This window comes from Aedes albopictus, chromosome 2, assembly GCF_035046485.1.
Source record: "Aedes albopictus strain Foshan chromosome 2, AalbF5, whole genome shotgun sequence".
Lineage (NCBI taxonomy): Eukaryota > Metazoa > Arthropoda > Insecta > Diptera > Culicidae > Aedes > Aedes albopictus.
The window spans coordinates 156,167,016-156,186,157 of record NC_085137.1 but is presented as its reverse complement, the minus strand read 5'-3'; the positions used below and the strand labels follow the sequence as shown (position 1 = coordinate 156,186,157).

General features: G+C 37.1%; 2 protein-coding genes across 2 annotated transcripts in view; one reads left to right on the top strand and one right to left on the bottom strand.

Moving 5' to 3' along the window:
- The window catches only part of LOC134286240 (uncharacterized), a 171,516-nt gene that overhangs the window by 17,426 nt on the left and 134,948 nt on the right, over window positions 1–19,142 (top strand). The window lies entirely within an intron of this gene.
- LOC134287769 (uncharacterized) overlaps window positions 2,621–19,142 on the bottom strand; it is a 289,934-nt gene continuing 273,412 nt past the window's right edge. Inside the window, exon 2 of the mRNA XM_062850630.1 lies at window positions 2,621–18,067. Coding sequence (XP_062706614.1) covers window positions 16,438–17,790 — 1,353 coding nt within the window. The 5' untranslated portion in view covers window positions 17,791–18,067 and the 3' untranslated portion in view covers window positions 2,621–16,437. The remainder of the gene's footprint in view (window positions 18,068–19,142) is intronic.

The following is a 19,142-nucleotide window of genomic DNA, read 5'->3' as shown; positions in this document are numbered from 1 at the left end:
TTTCCCGGAGAGATTCCTGTAGGAATTTTGGAGAATTTCTGAAAGGATTCTATGAGGAATTATTCGCGACAGTCTTGAAGGAATTCCTGAAGGATTTTTGGTAGGAACTTTTGGGTGGATTCTTGAAGAAAGTCTTGGAGAAATTCTTGGAATAATTCATGGAGGAATTTGTGGAATAAATCCTGAATGGATACCTGCGGGCATTACAGGAGTGATTTCTGAAGGATTTTCTGGAGAATCGTCTTGAAAACATCCGAAGAAATCCCCAGAGGAGTTCTTGTAGCAATCCCGAGATGAATTCTTGGAATAATTCCAGGAGTTATCCCTGGTGTAATTCCTGAAGTATTTTTTGAGGATTTCCTAGATAAATTTATAATGTTTCTGAAGGAACTTTCAAAGAATTCCCGGATGAATTTTTGGAGTAATTTTCGGAATACTTTAGAGCAATTTATGGGGGAATCCTTGAGAAACTCCTGGAGAACTTTCTAGGGGAATTCCTCAGAGAATTCTTTGAGGTGTTCTTGGAGGAATACTTGGAAGAATTCCTGAAGGAATTTATTCAACATTTTTTGGTAAATTTCTGGCGGAATTTCTTTTGGAATTTCTCGGAGTGTTCGTGGAGGAATTTCTGAAGGAGTTCCTGGGTTAGTTATTTCTGGAGGAATTCGCGGAGGCATCCCTGGAGTGACGCAGAAGTAATTACTGGAGGAGTTTTACGAAGAACATCATGGAGATATTTCCGGGAGATTGCCTAGAAGATTTCAAGCAGAAATTCCTTGGATAATTCCTGGTGAGATTTCCGGAAGATTTCCTGGAGCAACATAACATCTCAAAACATACCAACAAGCTGATTTCTTGGATTCAAAAAACCAAAACCTACTTATATTTATATAGCTCTTTTTCTATTGACAGTTTTTTCGCCCTCACGCACATTTTACTAGAATTCATCTTTATTTTGCTTCATTCCACAACTCCACAATAATATTTGGCGAGCATTCGCTACAATGAAAATTTGCTGAGATTTTCAGCAAAAAATTCACACAGTCATTCCTTGATGTCATGATACTTGGTGGGCTGCTTACTCATCGAAAACAATTAGGCTCCATTTTCCATGGATTTTGAAAATATTGCTCCACTATTTAATAAAAAAAAATCAAAAACCAAAAAAATAAAGGAAATGCATTTAGTTCCGCCTTAACCTTTTGGAGCCGGAGGGGTCAATATTGATTGATTGATTGATTTGTCTTTATTAAAGAGACTTTCAGCCCTTGGCTGGTTCGTCTCTGGGGGTCAATATGACTCCGGTATGTAACCGAGCATAAGAAATATGCTCGAGGTCAGCGAGGTTGCGGCAGCGAAGGCAAAACAATCCGGCTCCAAATATATAATTTCTATATTAATGAAATATTACTTCTACTGAAACAAAAAAATCTAATCAATACTTATTTGTTTTCTTCATAGGTAAGCACTTCAACACACAATAAATGATCACACAAATTCAAGTAAGTTTTATATTGATTCGAAAACAAAACCAAAGAAGAGTAGTTTTGGGTGTTCAGTTTGCCTATTGTATAAGGCTTTGGATTGCTAATCACCGTCTTCGGGTTCGAATCCGTTGTGATGAGATGAACCAGCCAACGGCTGAAAATCTCATAAATAAAGTGAATTGATTGAATTGATTGATTGAATCCGTTGTCTGTTCGAGAATTTTCATTCTTCAATTTTGAAATTTTCCAAACTTCCTAGGCCTAGTGTATTATTTATGCCTACCACAAGGTAAACGAATGCACATTTTTGTTTTTCTATTTCGTCATCAATGTTACCAATCTTAAGTGAAATTGGTATTGAAAATAAAAAAAAAACTTGAAATTGTCAAAAAAATATATATACAACTTTTGAACCGATTGAAAGATGTATTAACTATAAAGATACTAAATTTTGTTCTAACTTATAAAAAAAGCAAAGATGGCTTTAAAAACACTTCAATGAAAGTATTACCAGCAAGAACAACCCAAACGGAGAAAATGACAAAAAATTCAGATCATTAGGAAGTGTTTAATCAAAATACCAACAAACAACCAATTTTCGAGATGATTCAGCAGAAAAATTACGAAACGCCGGTCACCGTCCGTCCCGCTTTGCATTCATCTCACTTTAACTACCACGTCGGGCGGGGACCCTGGTCTCATCTTTAATTAAGACGCGCAGCGAACCGTGGAATAAGGAAAGAAATTGTTCCCCCACCCTCTCTCCCCTCTGTGCTTTCAGTGCGGGAACCTTTTTTCTTTTATTTGCTGTCGTTTGGGAAAGCTGGTACGGGGGGAAAAGAAACCGTTCTCATCACCTTATCAGAACAAAACGTTTCACCGTTATTCGCACTTGTCACAAAAACGACATCAGCTAGCTAGGAGAATCTGTGCGGTGGTAGTGAGTGGAGTGAGACAGAGGGAATGATCCACCTTGCGATGACGTAACCTATCTTGTGAGCGGGAAGTGAGCTGACTTTTTTTTCCTAGATGACCGCCAGTTTTTTTTAGAAATTCTTCCAGGGATTCCCACGGAAATGTCTCTGAAGAAACCTCCAGGAACTTTCACGGCAGTTTCGTAATTTGTTCTTTAAAAAAAAACGGATTTTTTACTTATATAGCTTTAGAAATTCCTCCAAGGATTAGTTCAAAAATTTAGAAAATAATTTACAAAAAATCTGGCTTGAATTGCTTCAGAAATTTACCGATTAATTCATTCAAAAATTTATCCAGGTATTCCTTCAGAGTTTAGAAAATTCTTTAGAGGATTTTTTCAAAATTTCTGCTGGTGGTTTTTCAGAAAATCAACCAAAAATTTCTTCAAAAATTCTTCAACGGATTCCTTTGGAAATTCGTACAGATATTCCTTCAGAGCTTTCTCCTTTAGAAAGTTGTCAAATCATTTTAGAAATTTAGCTTTTTTTTTCGGAAAATCATTCAAAAACACCTTCAGAAATTTGTTTAAGGATTCCTTTGAAAATTCTCTCTAAGGATTTCTCCTAGTTTTTTTTAATAAAATCTCTCAATGATTCTTTCCAAACTTTTTCTCAAGAATTACTTTGGCAATTCATCCAGAAAATATTCCAGAAATATCAAAAGGAGTTTTCCCCAGAAATTTCCAAAAATAATTGGAAGATCTCTCTCTCTCTCTTCTTGGCGTAACGTCCTCATTGGGACAAAGCCTGCTTCTCAGCTTAGTGTTCTATGAGCACTTCCACAGTTTTTAACTGAGAGCTTCCTCTGCCAATGACCATTTTGCATGCGTATATCGTGTGGCAGGCACGAAGATACTCTATGCCCAAGGAAGTCAAGGAAATTTCCTTTACGAAAAGATCCTGGACCGACCGGGAATCGAACCCGTCACCCTCAGCATGGTCATGCTGAATACCCGTGCGTTTACCGCCTCGGCTATATGGGAAGATCTTGGAGATTATAGTCTGGGTTGATTCAGAAATTCATCCTTGAGTTTCTTCAGGAATGGCTCCAGGGATTTTTTTCCCCATAGAACCCTTCAGAACTTTGTCTTCTAAACAGAGCTCATTTTACAGAACTCTTCAGAATTTTTTTTCAAAAAATCTTTTAAGAACTCCTTTAGAAATTTACTTTGAATTTCTTATCCGATGGTTCCAAAAATCTTTCTAGGATGCTAGGATTCATTTGGGAACAATCTTCAGAAATGTTCAAGGATATCCCTCTGGTAACTCCGAGAGTAACTCCACTAGTTATTCATTCACAATCCTTTCAAATAATTTATTGAATTCCTCATAGTTTGCCTCACAAATTCCAGCCAGAACTTCAGTAGAAATTCCTCCAATATTTTCTTCAAGAATTGCTCCAGAGTTTCCTTCAGATATTCCATCTGGCTTTTTTTCGGAAATATTTCAAAAGCTCCGTGAGATTTCTTTTGAAATCTTTCCAAATATTCCCCCCGAAACTCCCACTAAGATGGAAAGAATTTTCAGTACTATGTTTACTGCTTTTAGACACCGAGAAAACCTCTGCATTTTCACAACAGTTGCTAGAAGGATTTTGTTAATGGGAAAAAAATGGGACGAAAAAACACATGATCTGCATTAACTTTGATGATTGATGATAACTATTCTAGTTTTTAAAGATATTATCAGACATTTTTCGGGAGTTCTTTCAAAATTTTTTTTTAGTTCTTCACAAATTGTGAATTATTACATAAATATATTAAATAATTCTAGAAAAAATCTGGCTTGGATTACTTCAGGAATTCCTCCATTATTTTATCATAACTTTCTCCAGAAATTTTTAAGAGTTTGCAAAATGCTTCAGAGATAACTTAACGCTTTTTTCTAGTGGTTTTTCTTATTTAAAAACTGCCTTCAAGAAATCTGCCATGGATTCCTTTAGAAATTTCTTTAAGGATTTCTTCAGGAACTGAAGAATTTCTTCAAGAGCTTCTATCAAGGATTCGTTCTAAATTTTTCGTCATGGAATATTCCAAAAATTCCCCCAGATAATTTATTCAGAAATTCCACTTATATTTTATCTAAAAATAAAAAAAAAACTCCTAGAAAATATTGCCTAGATTGCTTCAGAAATTCCTCCATGAATTTCCTAAGAAATTCCTTCAAGGATTCTTTCAAAAAATCGTCTAGGAATACCTTCAGAACTTTCCCTTGAGTGTCCTTCGGAATATTCTTCAAAGAAAATTTAGAAAATGTTCCATAAACTCTTTCAGGGTTTTTTCTGTTAATTTCTCTAAGGATTGCTCCATAAATTCTCCAATGCTTTTTTTGAAATTTGCATTTTCACGATGACGGATCGCATTTTGATAAAATACGATGCAAAACGCTTCATCAGAAAAGTGAAGGCTGTGGGAGAAAATATTGCATGAATTGCTTTAAAAATTTGTACATGATTAAAAAAAAAAATCTCCAGGGATTCCTGCAGAAATTGTTTGAGCAATTCCTTCAGAAAAGGTCTCGAAAGATTCCTTTAAAAAACCTCACGCAGGATTATCCCACAGAAAGTGCTTCCGATGCCTATCCAGAGAGGTTTCAGGGAGGTTTTCCAGGCATTTGTTCAGAAATAATTCTGAAAAATCTAACAGAAATTTGTCCATAAAAAGGAATCCTAAAAAACTTCTGCATGGTTACCTTTGAAAATCATCTAGTGATTCATATCAGAAAACCTTTTACAGTTTTTACCAAAATTTTTCCCAGAAATATTTTTTTTAGCATCTTGGCTAGATCGATTCAAAAATTCTCAATTGAATTTATTCAGAAATTTCTCAAGATTTCCCTTCGTAAATTCCACTGTGGATTCCTCTCGATGTTTTGACATTTCATCGACTTCCTCATAAATTTCTTCGAGAATTCGAGATTGTTTCAGAAAGTCAAAAATTTAGGAATCCTTCTTATTTTTTTCCATTATTATTATTGTTATTTTTTTTTATTAAAGAGGCTTTAACCAAAAGTCATTCGCCTCCGTTTCCTCCAGGAAATTTATCTAAGGATTTCTTCAGGAACTTTAAAATGTCTTCAAGAATTTTTTCTCTGCAAATAATCTCTCAGGGATAAATTTTTCGTCATAGAAAACTCTAGATATTTCCTTAGAAAATTATTCAGAAATTCCACTTAATTTTGTTTCTTGAGATTTGGAAAAAAAAACTTTTAGAAAATATTGCCTCGTTTGCTTCAGAAATTCATCTATGAATTTCTTAAGAAATTTCTCCAAGGATTCTTACAAAAAATCAATCAGGAGTACCTTCAGAACTTTCCCTAGAGTGTCCTTCAAAATATTCTTCAAAGATTTCTTCAGGAAATTAAGAAAATCTTCCATTAATTCTTTCAGGGATTTTTTTAGTTTCTCTAAGGATTCCTCCATAAATTTTCCCATGAATTTCTCCCCAGATTTGTTTTAATCCCCCAAAATTCCCTCCAAGGATTTATCCAGGAACTTCCTCTAGAATGTTTACCAAAAAATCCCAAGGATCCATTCAGAAATTTTCTTCAGGGATTACATATAAAATTTCTCCGGAATCATTAGAAATCGATTCCCAAAAATTCCAAAAAGGATTCTTTTGAAAAATCTTTACTGGATTTTTTAGGAAACTTCTCCAAGGATTTTTTTTAAATTTGCATTTTCACGATGACGGATCGCATTTTGAGAAAATGCGAGGCAAAACGCTTTATTAGGAAAGTGAAGGCTGTGGGAGAAAATATTGCATGGATTGCTCCAAAAATTTGTACATGATTTTTTTTACGAATTCTCCAGGGATTCCTGCAGAAATTCTTTCAGCAATTCATTCTGAAAAATTCTCGAAAGATTCCTTTAAAAAACCTCGCGCAGGATAATCCCACAGAGAGTGCTTCCGATGCCTATCTAGAAAGGTTTTGGGAGGTTTTCCAGGCATTTATTTAGAAATAATTCTGAAAAATCTTCCAGAAATTTGTCCATAAAAAGGAATGCTAAAGAAATTCTGCATGATTACCTATTGAAAATCATCTAGTGATTCATATCAGAAAACCTTTTACAGTTTTTGCCAAAATTTTCCCGAGATATACTTTTTGAGCATCTTGGCTAGATCGATTCCGAAAATCCTCTGAGTGTAGAATTAGCATTTAAGTTAAAATACACATTAATAAAAACTTAAAAAAAAGAAAATCCTCATTGTTTTTATTCAGAAATTTCTCCAGATTTCTCTTCGTAAATTCCACTATAGATTCCTCTCGATGATTTTTTCCAATTTTCCAAATATTCCTTTAGAAAACATTTCATCGACATCCTCATAAACTTATTCGATAATTCTCCCAGAACTGAAGGCTTTGTGGAAGAAATTTCTCCAGCGATTCTTTCAGAAAATCAAAAATTTTGAAATCCTTTGAAATTCTTTCAAAGCTTTCATCTTAAATTGCTTTAGAATTTCCTCCAGGAAATTGCTCTAATATTTTTTTCAGGAACTTAAGGATTTCTTCAAGAATTTCTTCTTTCCAAAAAATCTGTCAGAGATTGGTTTTATATTTGTCGCCATAGAAAACTCTAGAAATTTCCCCAGAAAATTATTCAGAAATTCCGCTTAATTTTGATTCTAGTAATATAAAAAAAAAACTCTTACAAAATATTCCCTCGTTTGCTTCAGAAATTCATCTATGAATTTCTTAAGAAATTCCTCCAAAGATTCTTACAAAAAATCAACCAGGAGTTCCTTCAGAACATTCTCTAGACTGTCCTTTGGAATATTTTCGAAAGATTTCACTAGTTTACAGCATTTTTGAACTCGGTAAGCTGATGATCATTTTTGGTATAGAATCATGCCCTGAGTTCGAAAACGCGAAAAAAAAATACAGTAGAGCGGACATTTTTTCGACTTTCCATACAAGGTTGATGATTTGAAATCGATTTTTGTTCTATTTTTAAGTAAAGTCGGTCACTTCAAACATCGCATTCTCCGTAATCAATGCTCCGATTGAGCCAAAATTTTTACTGTAACTCGCCTACATATGATATGTCAAATAGACGTCGAGAAAGAATTTTTAAGTTGGTTTTTTCTTCTTGAAAAAAATACATTTCTTCAAAAAATTTTGAGAATTTTGCTAAAATTTAAGAAGATCGTCCCTAAGACTAGCCAATATCTTGAATTTCATCAATCTGACGCAAAACCTGTATTCAGATCATCGAATGGTATTGTATTCAGCTTTTAATTTATGGAAAAAGATTTAAAATTGGTTGAACAAAACGCAAGATATTTGAATTTTAGTTAATTACATATTTTGAAAAGTTGCAAAACTTGATATTGAGCTAAAACTCAAAAACTGTTCTACTTAAAATTTTTTGAAGGTCGGTTTCGAAATCAGCACTAAATTGTGCTTCAAAAATTTTGGTCGTTGACAGAAGTTCACGACTTTCGTTTTATTTTGTAAACTTGTGTTTCCTAAGGAAACCAGAAAATGTTCCATAAACTCTTTCAGGGATTTTTTGAAATTTCTCTAAGGATTCCTCCATAAATTCTCCCATGAATTTCTCCCCGGATTTGTTCAATCCCCCCCAAATTTTCTCCAAGGATTTCTCCAGGAACTTTTTCTAGAATATTTCACAAAAATTACCCAAAGATTCATTTAGAAATTTTCTTCGGGGATTTCTTCTAAAATTACTCCAGAATTTTTAAAAATCCATCTCCAAAAATTCTTAAAAGAATTCTTTTGAAAAAAGTTCATGGATTTTTCCCAGAAATTCCTCCAGGGATCGCTTGAGAAATTCCAATAGGGGTTTTTTAAAAAAATTTTCGGAGATTTCTTCTGAAATTATTTCATTTTTTTTTTCAGATAGCCTTTTAAAAATTCCTTCATAATTTCCTTCTGGAAAATCCCTTTGGATTTTTTTCCAAGATTTCCTTCGGGAATTACCTGAATTTCTTGTCGATTCCTTTAAAAAAATTCTCCCATGATACATTTGGAAATATTCATTGGAAATATTTATAGACTTTTTTCCAGAAATTCTTTCAGAGGTTCATTTTGTGATTCCTCCACAAATCTTTCACAGAATACTTCAAGAAAATTTTAGTTGGAGTACACATTTGGCCGCCTTTCATTTCGCTCGAATCTTCTCGATCACAAATCTTCAGATTCATCAAACGAAATGACCTGGAAATGTAACTCTTAGCTTGCTTACTCGTAGTGTATAGTTTGGTTGCATTTTCAGATCGATGCGTACGACGGATCGCATTTTTTGAATCCATTAAAAAAAAAACATCTGTATTTACCTCAATAATTTCTCCTCCAAAAATTCCACAGGAGTTCTTTCCAAACGTTTCACAACGAAATGTCTTGAAAAATCTTTCCTTGATTGCATCAGAAATTCCTCCAGCAATTCTTTCAGAAATTCGTCCAGGGATCTCTTTTTTATAGGGTGTCCGTTAGGAAATTCTTCAGAGATTCCTTCACAAATTCTTTCGTTTTTCGTTTTTTGTATTCAGTCAAAAACCCCTGCAAAAGTTTTTTTTCTGGGAAATCCACTTGAAAATTTCTCCCAGCATTTATTCAAACAATCCACCATGAAATTCTAATCAGATGTTAGAAAAATCCTTCAGGGATTCGTTTCATAAAAAATATTCAAAGAAATTCCTTCAGAATTTAAAAATTTCTCAAGTGATTTCTGTAGATTTTTTTTTAAGAATTTCCTTCGGAAATCTCTCAAAGGATTTGTTTAGAATCTCCAGCAGGATAATCCAAAAGAAATTGCTTCCGAAGTGTATCCAGAGAAGAAACCTTAAAGAAGTTTTCCTGGGATCACTTCGATTTTTTTTTTCTTAAATCTTGTTCAGAAATTTCTTCCTGTTATTTTTTAAGAAAATCTTCTAAAGATTTCTCAAGAATAGTTTCTATTTTTTTTGCAGAAAATTCACCAATGAATCACTGGTAATTTAGGGAGTTCCTTCATAAATTTCTCGAAGGCATCTCTGAGAGATTGTATCATGGGTTGTTTCAGAAATTCCGATAAGAGTCTCATTAGAAATTTCTTCAATATTTTTTCTCAGGAATTGTGCCAGAGTTTCGTACATGAATTTGGCTATGGATTGATTAATTAAAACTTCAATGGATTGCAGCATGGATACCTTTGAAAATTTTTCAATGCATTTTGTTTCAGAATATTTTTCACAGATACAGGGGATGGCCAAAATGTTTGGAATAGGCAACTTTTTTTCTCTCACAAAAAAGTTCAACATGCAATAACTTTTCAAATGTCAAATTTTGGCTGTTTGTCAACCTATTATATGTGCATCATTGGTACAAATTTGGGCTCGATTGATCAATATTTTGCATAGTTAGAACCGTTTGGGTAAAACACTATTTTTTAGACAACACATTTTGAGCTGTCATATCTCGGAAACCAGTGAACCGAATTGAATGAAATTTTGAACGTACACTAACAATATGTAAATGCTTCACAAACTATTAAAACATAGGTTCTTTTTAAACGTTGAAAAAAGTTATTATGGACTGACACTCTTTGGATTTTTCTCGAAAAAAATGTATTTTTTTTACATCAATGTCAATGAATTTTAGAGTTCATATCCAAAGATTTTCCACTTCTGGTCTCAAGTTATCTCTAATCAGATATATGTATTAGAGCCTATTTAGATTGAAAGAAAGGCACATTTAATAATTTTTGTTCGGTATTGTAAATTTGGCTTATTTTCTTCTATATGGGTAAAAATTTCAACCCGGTATAACTTATTTCGCCGTTAGAAAATATTACATTGTATAACGTCGTGTTGAATATCAATATATTGTTGATAAACGTTAAAAAATTCATTCAATTCGGTTCACTGGTTTCCGAGATATGACAGTTCAAAAATTAGTTGTCGAAATAATAGTGTTTTACCCGAACGGTTCTAACTTCGTGAAAAATTAATCAATCGAGCCCAAATTTGTACCAATGATGTACATATAATAGGTTGACAAACAGTCAAAATTTGAGATTTTTTGATGCACTGTATGAAAAGTAACAGCATGTTGATTTTTTTGTAGGAGAAAAAAAGTTGCCTATCCCAAACATTTTGGCCATCCCCTGTATCTCCAAACATTTCTCCAGCTCTTATTTATAAAAATCTTGGTTGGATCGATTCAGATAATCCTTTGTGAATTTATTCAGTAATTTCTCCAGATTTTCCTTCAGAAATTGTACAATAGATTCTTCTCGATTTTAACCAAATATTCTTCTAGAAAACATTCCATCGACTTCAGTACAAATTTATCCAAAGTTTCTCTCTGAAAATCTTTTACTTATTACTTAAGTAGCTTCCTCAGCGATTCCTTATGAAACTCAAAAATCCAGAATTCCTTCAGAAATGTCTCCAAAGCTTTCTTCACATGTTTCTTCAAGAATTGCTTTTGAACTTCCTTAAGAAATTACTTCATAGAATTTTCAAAGAGTTCTTTTGAAAATTTTCTATGGATTCCTTTGTAGAATCTTATCAAGGTTCCTCTATTTCTCTAGAGATTCTTTTGGAATGTTTTTTATAGGAGATTTTTTGAAAATTCTTCTGGAAATTTTCATAGCTATTTCTTCAGAAGATCTTCTAGGTATTCAGGAACTACCTCAAGAACTTTTCTGGAATTCCGTTGGAAATTCTCGAAGGACTTTTTATTTCGTGGATAAGCTAGAAACTCTTGCCCAATAAGTTATCTTTGAAATTCATACAAGGATTTTCTCAGAAATTTCTTCGGATGTTCCTCTATGTAATTTCTCAGAAATTCCTGCGAGATTCGCTCCAAGGATAATTTCAGAAATTTCAGAAATGTCTTGCTTGTTAAGCTTGAGCTTGAGCTTGATTGACCGCCCGAGGCAGTATCGACAGACCAGCTACGCTCACACAAGGAACCAATGAGATATCTGCTGGAGACTAGCAGGCATCCTCAGCATGTGATCGTTGATGATCCTCTATTTTGGCAACAATGGCGCCTGCCACGTCAGGTTGCTGGTCAATGTGGGGAAGGGGAAGGAAGTGAAGATTGTAATCATTTGTATCCACATCAGACCGAATATACATACCTCTGCGTCTGCAAAAAATCATGCGGATGTCGGAGTATTGTTGAAGAGATATGGTTTGCAGAGGGTTCATACATTGGTGCGTGGATGCCAGGCGTAAGAGAATAGAATTGTGGTTTTTATTATTGTGAAGCTGTGCGGCGTAGTTCGCATGATTGCATAACTCTTAGGCGATAGATTGACCCTGTGGTGTAAAAGTTTGGAAGGAAGGAAAAAGGTTTTTTCAACCCCTTTCTGTTCTAGCGATGGCTATTTTTTTTAACCTTATTCGTTTATTTGGAACGCTCGGGCGCCACATGGGCATAACTGAGCCGAAATCATTCCTGCATTTCGTCACATTAATTTTACATTTAACATTTTTTGTTTATTTTTTGTACTTTTATTTATTTATTTTTAATTTTTTTATACTGCCGAACCCGAAGTACTCGCGGCTGTTTCGAGGTTGGGGATAACAACAAATTGGAATTGTGAAGGAAGGATTTAGGGGACTTAAACTAAATTATTTGCTAACTTATACTAGCGCGCGCGATGGCAATGAACATATGAATATACATAAGTTGTATATATAGAGAAGAGGGAGAAATTATATAGAAAGATAAAAAAAGGAGGAAAGGGACAGGCCAGAGATTGAACCCAGAACCTTCTGCATACGAATCAGAAGCGGTAGTCACTAGACCACCAAGCCCGTCTTTAGAAATATCTCCAAAAATATTTCTAAAAAATTTCAACAGGAGTTCATTGAAACATTTCTTAGGAGATTTTTTGTAGGAATACTCACAACTGCCTATCAATTTGTTTCGCTATATGTTCCTCCCGAGGTTTTTCAAAAATGTGTTTAAAGATTTCTAGCGGAATCCGTCTAAAGATGTGTTATAAATACTACAGGATTTTATTTAGAGATTCCTTCAGAATTCCATTGAGAAATTCCTGTACCGATTCTTTCCCAAATTTTTGTATGAGACTCCTTCAGTATTTACCAATTCCAAGTACCTTTACAGTAGTTTCAGCATAGACCTCTTCAGAAATTCTTCTTTACTTTTTTTTTGTAAAAAGCTCCAAGGAATTTCTTTGAAAACCACACCCTTTCGGCATCACCAACAGTCCGGAAAAGAACAAAAATACGAAATGACAGTCAACCAATTTAAAAATACGTAAGGTAACCCAGACCCAGGTCCCGCCCCGGCCATCGTGTGGCCGGAGCACATGGAAATCGTAGGTTGGTTGCTTGCTGCTACCAACTGGCCCCTGTTGTAATGATGATGACGACGACGACGATGACAACATCCGGCTCATATTTCGCCTTCTGGCGTAGCTTTTTACCTGTGAATCGTTTCAAGTTTTTCCGTTCTTTTTCTTTTTTTTGCCCGTTGTTGTTGTCCTTATCAAACGGGGAATGGTCGCTGTGGACAGTGGCACACACCATCGCTCCCCACCGACCGGAAGAGGGGCATCACAAAAGGTTAACAGCGGATAATTTTTACTCCCCGCTCCCGTGCGTTGGTTGGCGGCGGAAGAGGTGGCGAAGGTTCAACGAGAGATAATGGGCGTTCAAGATTAGTTTGTGTCTTCCGCCGCTGCGCTGTTTGGTAATAAGGAAAAACAGAACGTGGGTAGGAGGAGAATCGGGAGGGAAGGCAGACGTTGAGTTTTGTTCACCTTTTACTCGGAAAATTATTGTCGTCGTCACAGTCGTTTTGGATCTGGTCGCGTTTGCTTCGTTACAGCTGGGATGTCTCTTTTCATTATCTCTGCAATGTACGGCGGCGGTTGTTTGAAGTTTTGTTTTTATATACCTAGATGGAAGTATAAACAAAACGATTTTTTTTTATCAGAAACATTTCCTTCAGACCTGAGACTTGAGACCACAGCAGATGCATGAGCATAAGCGAGAATAAATGACTTGACCGTAAACTTCGTAGTTTCTACCAACAAATGCAGCAATACATGCTCAAATTCCTTAACATATTCCTTTAGGAATTACTCAAAAGATGCCACCGGAAATTTGAACAGGATCTCCCTCAGAGATTTCTCCTACAACTCTTCCATATTTTTCAAGTACTTTTTTCCTCCAGGAATTTTCTCCAAGATCTTCAAAAGTTCCTCCTGGAGCTTTTGCAGATTTTTTTTTTCCTGGAATTATTCCAAAGATTTCTTAGATTTTTTGTAAAAAATCAACTAGGATGTCTCAAAACAATTCATCTTGGAATTATTCCAAAGATTCCCTCAGGAATTTCTTCAGAGATTGCTCCAGAAAGTTCATTAAACATTCTTGCAGATATTCTTCTAGGAGTTTCTGCAGAGTTATCACCACTGAGTCTTCCAGAAGTTTATCCAAATATTCTAAAGGACTTCCTGCTTTTTTTTTTCAGAGTTATTTACAGGAATTCGTTTTGAAATTCTTGTAGGCACCCATTCTTGTATGAACTTATAAATTCCAACAATTTTTTCTAGTAATTCCTTTGTTAATTCAAGTTGAATTTTCCTCTTATAATTGAATAATAATTCTTCATGAAAATTCTCCCAATATCTTTGGAAATATTACTAAATTTATTCATCTAGAGTTCCTTTCAAGATTTTTAGAAGTTTCTCAAGATTCTTCTGAAGAAACTCATTTTGAGATAGTATTTAGAATTCAACCATATCCTTCCATGAGCTTGAGCTTTCGCTTAGATAAACTTATAACTTCATAAACTTCAGTGCAACGTTATCTGGACGAAGATCACTTGATCTGAATTAACTGTGATTGATGGATGATTGATTGATGTAACTTGCGAAACTCTTTGTTAGGTTTTATTGAAGAAGTCAAGGACTCCGTAACTGGATGGTGATTCCAGAAATTCCTTAAGAGACCATCAGAATGTTTCCTTAGAAATTTCTCCAGTGATTCCTTTAGAAAATTGTGGAAACGACCGACTGATAGGCAGAATTTATCCCTCTACAATTGGCTTTTCGGTACTAGTACCAGTATCTAGACGCCATGTTAGTGTTCGGCGCAGTGGTAAGTCCAAGTTTAGAAAACTACACCCTCACCATCTACCCACAAATAGCCAACACAAGACTAAATCTGCTAAATCTGACAACGGTACGCCAAGCAACCGGCGACATACAAGTAGCGGTACCCCTATAACCTCCCAGAAGAATGCCCAAACCAAGGGCCGAAACATCGGATGTAATAGAATCACCCCGCTCATAATTTTCCGGACCGAAAAGCCAATTGTAGAGGGATAAATTCTGCCTTTAGAAAATCCCTAAAAATTAAAAAAAATCCTCAAATATTGCTCCAGATACACAACTACTTCTTTAAAACACATTGCATTGATTACTCTAGGAGTTATCTCATGAATTTATCCAAAAAACTCCTACATTGATTCTTACCACATGTTAGTTGAATTTCGCCCAGGAATTTCTTGAGAAAATTCTTCATTATTTTTTTTAGAAAATCATGGATTCCTTTAGAAATTTCTTTCAGTATTTCTCCAGGAGCTCCTTCTAGTTTTTTTCATCGCCAAAGAATTAATTTCAAATTATTCTTTACGGATAACTTTAGAAAATTCTTCCGAGTGTTCTTCAGAAATCCCTTCAGAAATTTCTTAAGAAATTCGTTCCTTCAGAACTTTTTCCAGGTTTCAGAAAATTCTTCAGAGATTTGTTTTTTAGAAATCTATCCAAACTACTTTCTTTACATATTTATCTAAATAATTCATTAGGACATTAGAAACTCTTGATCGAATTATTTAATAAATCCTTTCAGGATTTTTTCCAAAAAAATCTTCAGAAATATTCCTAAAAATCCCTCTATGAATTTCTTGGGACTCCGGCGATGTCGTAAGACAAACTAGAGATTTTTGAAAAAGTTAAGGACTCCAGAACAGGATGGTGATTCCAAGAATTCCTTTACAGATTTCTGAGGCTCTTCCAGGCATTAATGAAGTGGAACATCTAGAAATTCTAAGAATTTGGGAAATTTTTCTAGGATTCTCTCCCCAGATTTTTCCAAGAACTATCCGCTGATAAATAGATCAACAGTTTACTTCAGGAGTCCTTCCATAAATTCTTCAAAGGTTTATTCCGAAATTCCTCCATAGTTTCTTCTGTGTGCTATCGTCAAGATTCTTTTAGGGATTTCCCGAGATATTCAATTTCAAATTCTATAAGGCGTTCCTCAAGGAATTTCTCAATAGATCTTACCAGACATCCCTCTGGGAATTTCTCTGGAGTTATACTGGAAAAACTTGTAATTAGAAGGCACGAAACGTTGCTAATTGACACTTCCGTTTGAGCCCACTAACTACAAGTGAGAGCGAATTATTTTTATGAAGCCGAGACGTGGTCTCGCACTCCGCATACCGCTACAGCAAACCGCTAGCCACCAGGCAGTTTGTTTTGCTGGTGTCTAATTAGTATGCGTCGATAGCTGTGTTGTGGATTGGCATCTGAGTGTCTGTTCACCAAGGAGGTGCGGCTCAAACAGCGTCTGTTCTGGCATCCAGCGGCTGAGTAAGAAACGCTGCACCACGCCCAGCTAGATCCAAGGTGGTAGCCCCATCAGCGTGGTCGTCCCAGTGTTGGTTGGGACGTTAAACAGAACTGGCACGATGGCCCTCCGGCGAGACAGGAGTGTTGGCGTAGGCCCAATAATTCTTAAGGGTTTTGGTCACCGTCGAGTTTAATATTTGGAAATTGTTGATATTTTTCGGTGATTATAAACACACTGAAACACGATTTATGACGTTTCGGCCTACTGTCATTCAGCCATCATCAGATCTAAAATATATTTTGAAAATTCGTTACATTTGAAAATTTAGTCTTACAATTTTCTTCACCCACTTATGCAAATCGATGTTCCTGCCACCAGTGTGGCTTTATTACTAAACCCCCCTTTCTTACACATCTATCCATTCTCGTGTTGGTTCAGTTGTGTCATTCGGTTCGGTCTGTTCGGTTCGGTTCGGTTCGGTTGTGTCACTCGGGTTGGTCTGTTCGTTTGTGTTGATAGCGATCGGATTTTACCCACTAGACCGTTGTACGCCGAGTCGATTCCTCCACATTCTCGCTGCATATTAACAGTTCTGTCGTCGCCAAGTAGCTTAATGTGGAAGGCCTCTGCAATGGTTCTGCTTGCCTGGTTGTCGATCCTTTCCAGTATTTCCGTATTGGCGAAATCAAAGTTGTGTCCTTCTTCCAGGTGGTGTTGGGTTAGTCCTGTTTTTGCTTCCTTCTTTCTAATGTTGTTTTGGTGTTCGTTGATCCTTGTTTTAAGCATTCTACCCGTTTGTCCTACGTACACCTTTCCGTCCTCAGCGCCGCATGGTACGGCATACACAACATTTTTGGTTTTCATGGTTGGAATTGAGTCCTTCAACCGACTGAAAACAGTGTTTTTGATTTTGTCGCGTGGTTTGTGTGCTAGTGTGATGTTGTGTTTGTTGAGAATTTTTGAGAGTTTTTCACTGAGGCATGGTATGTAGGGTGTGGATACGAACTTTGTTTCCCTTCTTCCGGTTTCCTCTCTTTGTATGGTGTTGTAATGTTGATGGGTCCTGTTTTTCAGCAATTTGGCGATAAACCATTTTGGGTAATGGTTTTTTAGCAGAATTTGTTTTACTGTTGCTATCGCTTTTGGTCTCTCCGCGGCATCTGTTAGTTTGATCGCTCGGTCTATAAGCGCGATCGCCGTGTTTTTCTTATGTTGGAAGGGGCTTTCCGAATTGAAATCTAAATATCTTCCATTCGTTTGTTTGGGTGTCCATATCTTTGTGATCCTCCCGTTTGTCCTCTGCAGAGTCATATCCAGGAACTTTAGTTTTTCATTTTCTTCTAGTTCAACTGTGAACTTCAACTTGTCGTGAAACTCATTGAAGACATCCACAATCGTGTTTATATGAGCCTCCTTCGCAATGCAGAAGCAGTCATCTACGTAGCGACGATACACTTTTATCGATATTTGTTTCTCCTCTAACGTTCTCATGCTCTCCTGTTCTAGTCGTTCCATGACAAGGTTCGCGACGACCGGCGACAGTGGGGAACCCATCGGAACCCCAAAGGTTTGCTTGTAAAAGGCCCAATAAGCCACCCGTAAAAATCCCCATTGCGAATAACATAGGAGAAAATACGACTCGATACAATCGGCAAAGACCCACGCGACGAAATAAGGACTACGATTGGAAACTTGGAACATGGAATTGCAAGTCACTAGGTTTCGCAGGATGTGACACGATGAACTACATCCCCGCAACTTCGACATCGTGGCATTGCAGGAACTTTGTTGGACTGGACAGAAAGTGTGGAAAAGCGGGCATCGAGCGGCTACCTTCTACCAAAGCTGTGGCACCACAAATGAACTGGGAACAGGATTTATAGTGTTGGGCAAGATGCGACAACGTGTGATCGGGTGGCAGCCGATCAACGCAAGGATGTGCATGTTGAGAGTTAAGGGCCGTTTCTTCAACTACAGCATCATCAACGTCCACTGCCCACACGAAGGGAGACCTGATGACGAGAAAGAAGCGTTCTACGCGCAGCTAGAGCAAACGTACGATGGTTGCTCGCCGCGTGACGTGAAAATCGTTGTCGGCGACATAAACGCGCAGGTAGGAAGAAAGGAAATGTACAGACCGGTAATCGGGCGAAACAGCCTGCACGCCGTATCGAATGATAACGGCCAGCGATGCGTAAACTTTGCAGCCTCCCGTGGTATGGTAATCCGAAGCACCTTCTTCCCCCGCAAAGATATCCACAAAGCCACCTGGAGATCACCCGACCATCAAACAGAAAACCAAATCGACCACGTTCTAATCGACGGTAAATTCTTCTCAGATATAACCAACGTCCGCACATACCGCAGTGCGAATATAGATTCGGATCACTACTTAGTCGCTGTATGCATGCGCTTAAAACTTTCGTCAGTTATCACCACGCGTCGAAGTCGAACGCCGCGGCTCAACATCGAGCAACTTCGTAACGTAGAAGTGGCTCAAGACTACGCGCAGCAGTTAGCAGTGGCCCTACCAACGGAAGAGCAGCTTGGCGCAGCTACACTTGAGGATGGCTGGAGGGACATCCGATCCGCCATAGGTAGTACCTCGGCTACAGCACTAGGCTTCGCGACTCCGAATCACAGAAACGACTGGTACGACGGCGAATGTGATCAGTTGAGAAACGAGAAGAATGCAGCATGGGCGAGAATGCTGCAACACCGTACGAGAGCGAATGAGGCACGTTACAAACAGGCGCGGAACAGGCAGAACTCAGTCTTCCGGATGAAGAAGCGCCAGCAGGAAGAACGAGATCGCGAAGCGATGGAAGAGCTGTACCGCGCTAAGGACACACGAAAGTTCTACGAGAAGCTGAACCGCTCGCGCAGAGGCTTCGTGCCACAAGCCGATATGTGCCGAGATAATCACGGGAACATTCTCACGAGCGAGCGTGAGGTGGTCGAGAGGTGGCGGCAGCATGACGGTGAGCACCTCAATGGCGACGTTGCAAGTACCGAAGGTGACGTGGTAACAGATCTAGGAGTATGTGCACAGGACGAAAGACTTCCGGCCCCTGACCTTCAAGAGATTGAGGAGGAGGTTGGCCGGTTGAAAAACAACA